The 8,834-nt window shown below is 44.9% G+C and overlaps 1 protein-coding gene across 1 annotated transcript; it reads left to right on the forward strand.

Moving 5' to 3' along the window:
- Positions 1-4,281: 4,281 nt before the first annotated feature.
- Positions 4,282-4,809, forward strand: LOC140219554 (uncharacterized). The gene has a single exon (XM_072289444.1). It carries the CDS (start codon positions 4,282-4,284, stop codon positions 4,807-4,809), a length of 528 nt encoding a protein of 175 aa, XP_072145545.1.
- Positions 4,810-8,834: the final 4,025 nt, after the last annotated feature.

Below are 8,834 nucleotides of genomic sequence, written 5' to 3' on the forward strand. Positions count from 1 at the left end.
TGCTGTGGCCACGTGGTCCAACTTACAGGAGAACTTGGGGAGCGACCACTACATAACAGAACTCAGGATGGAAATAATAGCAGCTCCTCCCAAAACCTATAAATACACGGACTGGGACCTCTTTAGGAAAATAAGAGGTGAAGATGAGGCAGTATACGACACGTTCAGTGAACTGCTTGTACAGATACAAATGGATGTCGAGAAGGCCACCAAGGAAATAGTTACGGATTTTGATGCCCCAGGGATGGACGCAAGGTTAGCGCATCTCCTGGAAGCCAAGCGCTCTCTCCTCGAGCGATGGAAGACACAAAGACTCAATCGCAGGCTACGGAAAAAGATCGCGGAGCTCAATAAACTCATTCAGGAGCATTGTTCCGAACTTAATAAACAGCAATGGAGAGACGCCTGCTCGGCAGCGGATGGAAAAATGCGCAAAGGAGGCAAATGGACCCTCTTTAAACATCTCTTAGACGATGGGCAATCCAAATGTAATCAGAGACTAGTGATAGACCGATTAATTAATAAGGAAAAAATGGAAGGCATCTCAGAGTCCTCCATATTTCGGAAACTAGCGAACAAATACCTTCCAATTGGCCAAAGCCCAGGTTCTCCCCTCCCTCAGTATGAGGGCGCGCCTGCCCCAGAGCTGGACATCCCCTTCTCGGAAGCTGAGATCAGGGAAGTGCTGCACAATTTAAACGGAAGGTCTGCCCCAGGCCCCGACAGAGTTACTAACCGGCTCTTAAGAAATTTGGACGACAAAGCAATTCAAGCTTTAGTGAAGGAGATAAATGAGGTATGGGAGGAGGGCGTTGTACCAGAGAGTTGGAAGAAGGCCACAGTGGTCTTAATCCCCAAGCCAGGTAAATCACCCAGCTTGGAGAACCTCCGTCTTATCTCCCTTACTTCTTGCATTAGCAAAGTAGCGGAACATGCAGTGCATAACAGGATATCGAGACATATTGAGCGCAACGAACTATTCCCGTACAATATGGTTGGTTTCAGGCCCTTGCTTTCAACGCAGGATGTCATGCTCCTGCTCAAAACACAGATAATCGACTCTCAAAGCAAAGATGTAAAAGGGGTCCTCGCACTGGATCTATCCTAGGCATTCGATACAATTGCACATGACTATATCCTTCAGGAGATATCGGCCTTGAACTTAGGAGTTAAATTCTGCTTCGTTGCATCCTTCCTCGGGAGCAGGACGGCGGCGATAAAGTTGAGGCAATCAGTCTCGGAATATTTCACACTCGGAAACAGGGGTACTCCCCAAGGGGCAGTTATCTCACCCCTTCTGTTTAATATAGCAATGCGCAAGTTGTCGGGAAGCCTTGCAGCAATTCCTTACGTAGGTCATGCATTATATGCTGACGATATTACAATCTGGTGTCCTGGAGGATCGGAGGCTACGGTCGAACAAGCTCTGCAGGAGGCTCTGGATGTTACAGAGTCTTTCTTGAAAGGTACGGGACTGGCACTCTCGCCTGGAAAGTCGGAACTCCTGCTGTACAGACAGGCTAGACGAGGTGCTAGGGGACTCACCCCACTCGATCAGGTGCCCATTAGCGTTCGTACCAAAGATGGGCACACCATCCCGAGAGTCGACTCTATCAAAATACTAGGGCTTTCAATAAACTCAAAGGGATGCACCGCTAAGACTATAGCCCAACTCACCACGAAAACTGAAAACATTGTTAGATTAATTATGAGAGTGTCCAACAAGAAAGGTGGCATAGGCGAGGATATACTCCTTAGGGCTCACCATGCTTTCCTCATCAGCCATGTCATTTACATAGTCGCGGCCCTCAATTGGACGAAAACAGAAATGGATAAATTAGACACGCTTATGCGCAAAAGTATCAAAAGGGTGATCGGCGTGCCAATCACGGCTAGCACAGAGAAACTCGTGACATTGGGAGTACACAACACAACTTCGGAATTAATAGAGGCACAAAGATCAGAAATTATTAGATTATCAAATTCCAAAGCAGGCAGAAGACTTCTGGATGCGGCAGGCCTCCATCCTAGCTTCAATCAGGGAAATATCACGCAACTTGATATTCAGACAAGGAACTCCTTTATTGTAGACCCTTTTCCAAGAAATGTCCACCCCAACACAATAAAGGTCGAAGGTTAGCGAGGGCTAGAGCTTTTCTAAAGAACATATCCGGAACGGAGACCTTTGTTGACGCGGCGCGATACGCCAGTGCCAACAGGTTCTCCGTAGCCGTAGTCGATGACAGGGGAGAACTCCTCTCGGCAGCCTCGCTGAAAACCTCCTCGGTCGATGTTGCAGAACAGGCTGCTATAGCTCTCGGATTACTGGACTCAAAACGCACTACGGTGTACCCGGACTCCCGAGCAGCTGTTAGAGCGTTCGCATCGAGATTGATAGCCAAAGCAGCAGCCAGGATTCTAAACGGCAAACACCCGTCTGACATTGTTCACCACATAGTCTGGTTCCCAGCTCACATGGGACCAGATGTATTACCGGGTCACCTGAACCCCAATGAGATAGCCCACGACCATGCGCGAGGTTTTGTATGCCGCGACGGGATGGTGTCTCGGGAGAGTTCGGGAGAGCTCGTCCACACTGATCCACTGGTTACTTTTCATGAAATCACCTCTCATTACAGAGGGAATAGGCAGAGTTTTCCTTTCCCCCATCATAAACTCAACAGGCCACAAGCTAGCACGCTTCGCATGCTCCAGACAGGGTCCTACCCCTCTAGGGGCTTTTTGAACATCCTCCACCCGGACATCGATCCACTCTGCCCAGATTGTGGCACTGAATTTAGCTCATTAAATCACATGCTCTGGCAGTGCCCTGTGTTACAGGATTTTAATACAGAAGAAGACTGGACGAAGGCCATTACAGACCCGAGGCAGGACGTCCAGCTCCTGGCTGTCCAGAGGGCCCGTGAACGAGCGGAGAGGCATGGCCTCTCTGTTCCGACATGGGGCTAGCCAACGGCTGGGTAGGGACCTACAGGCCCCCGCTTAGCTCCTCAGGACCCCAATAAAGTCGTTTGCTGCTGCTGCTGCACCAAGCATGACTAACACGACCACGTAGTGTGCATATAAGCAAAGCAGACGTTGCGTAAAAATCATGTTAAAGCGTGCGTACAAATGACAACATGCACTGAACTGTGCAATATCTACTACGTTATTGCCCGCAGCACAATACGCAAGCCTGGCACATACAATACTCTGAGAGAGCCACAACTTACATCGCATAGTCGCGCGGAGGAAGTTGGTCGGAAGTTCTCCCTCCCGATTGGGCGAAGGCATGTCTTTCTTCTTAACCCGTTGCGCTTACCGGATGGTATCGCGAACATATTCTTGCCTTTTCTAAAACTATATTGGCATCCAAACGCGCAGCAGGTCATGGTAACAGAAAAGGACGTGAAGCGACGTCGCACTTGCCACAAAACATCCTTCAAGGCGTTCACAAGATCAAAACAACACAGAATAGGAACGGAAAGAATACCGCCAACAAGCGCCGCTTCTCAAGCAAAGATGGCACTGAAGCGCGACTGTAAACAAACGAAGCCGGCGCAAGGGGCCACGTGATGCCATTAGGCCAATAGCGACGCGGCGTCGGCTTCGGCCAGAGCACTGGAGGAGGAGGCGGCATTCTTCAAAGCGTGGCACTACTTTGCGAAGTTTAAGGGGCTTTAGGATCTACTGCAGACGCAACTACTGGGCACGTGCGACGGCGATACGTATATCGGAAGCATCCACCAATCATCGACGACCAAGTCACGGACCGATCCCTACTTACACAAGCCCCTGGACCCCCCCCCCCCCAGACTCAGTTGCGGGCACGGCACGCATGCAAGCATGACTTCCAACGTGTTCGTATTTGCTTGTCTGCAGGTGAGACACGACACTTCCTCACTTAGAAGTAATCATTTGTCACTGATTGTCGTGCCGTGCCCCCGCACTCTAGCGCTGCTTGTATGTGATTGTTGGTCTGTATGTCTCAAGCTTATCACAAGTGGTGATGTCGAGTTGAATCCGGGCCCTAGTTTGACTACAGATGAAAAACTTGAACAGATTATGCAAACGTTGAAAGACCAGAGCAAGACATTAGGTGACATTAAACGTGATCAGAGAACAGTTCAAAAAGAAGTGAAAGAAAATGGTGCCACCATGAAACTTATTGAAGACCGCTTAACTAAAATTGAGTCTTCTTTTTCTAAACTTGATGACACACAGCGGACGATGTCTCGCCTGAATGAAACAGTCGCAGTGCTATCTAGAAAAGTTGACGATATGGAAAGTCTCCAGCGCCGCAATAACCTTATCATCTTCGGTTTGCCTGAGCAAGACAATGAAACACAGGCAGATTTATCAAAACTGATGCAGGACAAAATATTTTCTGTGATTGGTACTTCTTCCCGGAGCATTGTGCGCATGCACCGTCTTGGAAAAAAGCAGTCAAAAGCACGACCAGTTATTTTCCGGCTGTATGATTTCAAGGAAAAACAGGAAATTATGAGTAACTGTCCCAAGTTGAAAGGCATGAATGTTTCGATAAATGATGACTTCTCAAAGAGCGTGGTGCACAGGAGAAAGTGCCTATGGGAAAGCGCTAAAAATGAGAAATCGAGTGGGAAGCGAGTGCGCCTAGTTTATGACACGCTTTACGTGGACGGCAAGGCGTATTACTGGGACGATGACACTTCCTCACGTAGGCCATGTCGGGACCCGCGTCGTCGTGACAAAAGTAGCAACATAGGCGGCAGAGAAAAGCCCTACGAGAGGCGAAACAGCTCTGACAGCAGTCACGATTGTCCCTGACAGACTAGTAGCTTTAAACGTCAATGCTCGGAGCATATGCAACAAATCTTCACTTTTGGAAGCTGTCCTCTTGGAACATGAACCGGATATTGTAATTGTAACTGAAACTTGGTTAAATAAATCAATCGAAAGTGCTAATTTCCTTCCTCCGAACTATACGGCTTGTCGCAAAGACATAGGATCCAGAGGAGGTGGTGTTGCTATTGTTTATAAAACTTCAATGGTCTTCGTTGAAATTTCATCCCCTCCAGAACTGGAGTGTATTGTGGGTACCACAGAGATCGGTGGTCTGTATTTTGTAATTGTTGCAGTATATCGGCCCCCTGGCACCTCCGAAGAATACATGCTATTGCTGAATGATTTCTTACTTGAAAAGTTTGGCAACAGCACCTGTAAGATTATAATGACCGGAGATTTTAATTTACCAAATATTGACTGGGCATATTATCAGGAAGGTCAAAATAATCAGGCCGTGTCTCGTGTTCTTCTGAATCTGACTTTTTCCTATGACTTAACACAAATAGTAACTATGTCCACACGAACCCACGAATTGGGAGAATCAGTACTTGATTTGGTGTTTCTAAGCAGATCTGTCACACAATCCAAGTGCTGGTGTGAAGTCTTAGAAGGGATTTCTGACCACAAAATGGTGATCACGTATGTCTCTACCACATATACCCGAGCAGAAAAGAATAAAACTTTGCAAGTCTCCGATTTCTCTAAAGCAGATGATGTTGCAGTATTGGACCATTTAGAGGAAAGTTATGATGATTTCAGCCATTTTATTTCACTAAATACTGCGTCAGTAAATGATGCTTGGGAGAAGTTTAAAAGTGTGGTATTAAAATCAATAGCACTATTTGTTCCCAAGCGCCCCAAAAAAGTTAAAAGAAAAAACCCATGGATTACACGGGGAATAATTCATAAAAAGCGCCTCCTGAAACGAATGAGGTCTGGAAAATTCTCTACAAGAACACGTCATTGTATTCATTCCGCTTCACATGAACTTAATATGGAAATTATTAAAGCGAAACATTGTTACATGAATAAAACACTTACCAGTTTTATTAATTCCTCTCCGGAAAAATTTTGGAGGTACATTTCAGGGCCCAAATCCGGCATTCAATTTCTGACAAGTGAAAATAAGACTATCACGAACAGCTCTGAAATGGCTTGCCTCTTCAATGAATATTTTGAATCGGTCTTCACATGGGATGATGGTTCTACACCCCTAACAGTACATTCCATTACGCACTGTATATCTGAGCCAACTATTAGACAAGACGGCATTTTGAACCTGCTCCTTAAACTAGATGACAAAAAATGTCCTGGCCCTGATCAAATTCCCAACGCTTTTTTAAAGAGGTACGCCGAGTGGTGCTCATGTTCCCTTTCGGATATCTATACTACATCTCTAGAATCTGGCAACGTTCCGAGAGACTGGAGGCGGGCTAAGGTAGTACCGATTCACAAACAGGGTTCCAAACATGACGTCACTAATTACCGGCCAATCTCTTTGACAAGTACATGTTGCAAAACGCTAGAGCACATCCTTACTACCCACCTAACTAAATTGTGGAAGAGAACGACGTTTTGGGTAAAAACCAGCATGGCTTTCGCCGAGGGTACTCCACAGTCACCATCCTTACTGAAGTTACGCATGAAATCGGTCAATGTATTGATGGAAGGGGTCAAATAGATATGATCTTTATTGATTTCCGCAAAGCATTCGACAGAATATCCCATAGAAAGCTGCTTATGAAGCTGTCTCATTTCTTAGGTAATACCAAGCTATTCAAATGGATTGAGGCATATTTGTCACAAAGGGAACAATTTCTTTCATTAAATTCTGTTAGCAGTACCAATAAACCAGTTCGATCGGGTGTGCCGCAAGGATCTGTTATAGGCCCTTTACTTTTTTCCATTTATATTAGTGATATGGGAGCAGGTTTTTCGCCACAAATATCCATCAAGCATTACGCAGATGACAACATTATATATGCTAACATATGCACTCCTAATCATCAACAGGAGCTTAGTAACCATTTACAAAAAGTCAGTCTCTGGTGTGATGAATCACAAATGGAATTTAATACATCAAAAACTGCTTGTATGCGTTTGACGCGTAAAAAAGATCCTTTAATATTCCCCTACAGCATTAACGGAGCCGAATTAGCTGAGGTTAAAAAATAGAAATACCTAGGAATTCATCTCACACATGATTTGAACTGGTCGGTACATGTCGACAACATCTGTAATAAGGCCATGAGCACACTTTGGTCGTTACGACGAAAACTTCATGACGCCACACCAGAGGTAAAAACAATGGCCCAGAAAATGACTGTACTTCCTGTACTGACTTATGCAAGCCATGTTTGGGAGCCGTACACTCAACAGAACGCACTAAAATGTGAGCGCGTACAAAACAGGGCCTTGAGGTTTATTTTTGACACATACGCTAGAACCCAGTCCATCACCGAACTTAGAAATAGAGCTGGCCTCATGACTGTCAAGCAAAAAATGCAGCTTAACAGGCTGACATTCTTTTTTCACGTATTAAGCGGAGACTATAAAGTAGACTTAGAAAAACACATCACATTAGAGAGACCTGCTAACCCCAGAACAAAGCATTCAAAACATATTAAACCACTTAAATATAGAACAGAATCCTTCAAAAATTCGTTCCTGCTTCGAAGCATAGACGATTGGAACAACTTGCCACATGATATAGTAGAATGTACTGATTTACAATCCTTTGTAAAGGCTGTTACCAATAATTTGTAAACGGTTGAGAATACGTTTTATTGTTAGCTGTTTGTCGGTTGCAGTTGTTCGGGCGCGTTACTTTTTTGTTGACCCATATCTTGCTATAACTTACTCATTGTAATTCATGTTGTTTTGTTGCTTCATATTTGTTTATATGCTGTGCCTTCCTAGCCCGATTGTTTGTATTGAATTGTTTAAACATCTACTATGTATAGTTCGATGACAGCAATGTAACCGCAACTCCTGTCTTGGCTTTTGCTGAGAGTATGAATAAATAAAAAATAAATAAAAATAGAGAATATAGAACAAGATAGGCTGACTTTTTCAATGCGGCCTCTGCAGCCCTTGACACGCTGTTTATCTTTAGGATTTCTTTCGAACTTTCTACGAGAAGCCTGTCTCGTCTTTTTATTTTGTGAAGACATCTGCAGCGACACTTAAGACTCACTAAATGTGCAAGCTGGAGCGAAGCGTTTTGTTGTAAAACACGAACACCTTGCTTGCAAGATAATGCTTACTCAATCCTGCCATGGTGAGATATCGGTCTTCTGCAAGGCACTCCCGATTAGGACAGTGAGAAACTGAAAATTTGCCCTTGCGTGATTGCCCGGCATTAAGGTCAGAGGTGGCCATCGCTATGTAGAAGCGAAGTTTGAATTTGTCGAGGTACATCTCATAGACCTCATCCGTTTCCCTTTGCTCGTTTAGCCCTTTAGACTTAAACTAGTTGTAACAGACGTCACGAGACCTTGGCGTTACGCGAGAAGGTGTACTAACCTGCAACGTAATTAATTTTAAAGCTGCATCATATGAGCCCTAAAATACTGTTTCTTACAATCACCAGAAAAGGCGTATGTGTGTTCGGTATATGTCAAACAGATATAAACAAATGCTTGTAAAGGCTAAGAGTATCAATTATTGTCAGAGTATTCATAGACAGCCCTAATATAGACGCTCACTAGATGCCATTGCCATTTATGAAGACCGATTGAAAGCGCTTCCAAGATAGGGAATGTGAAATTAATTGTATGAGAAAAGCTGAGGTCGGACTTACAAGAGAGGGTTGCAAATGTGCAAACTTCCCAGGCTCTGGTGCTCGAGAAGTACCGGCAGGGAGAGATAGATAAAATAAAATGATAGGAAAGGTGCTGGATGCTGACTCAGGGAATAGGGTAACATATGCACCTGTGTTCATCGAATTGGGCGTTTTAGTTCCTGCATAATGCAAGTGTTCACAGCTGCCTGGCCTGTGAAGCCTT

The sequence above is a fragment of the Dermacentor andersoni genome, chromosome 7, assembly GCF_023375885.2.
Source record: "Dermacentor andersoni chromosome 7, qqDerAnde1_hic_scaffold, whole genome shotgun sequence".
NCBI classification, from domain to species: domain Eukaryota; kingdom Metazoa; phylum Arthropoda; class Arachnida; order Ixodida; family Ixodidae; genus Dermacentor; species Dermacentor andersoni.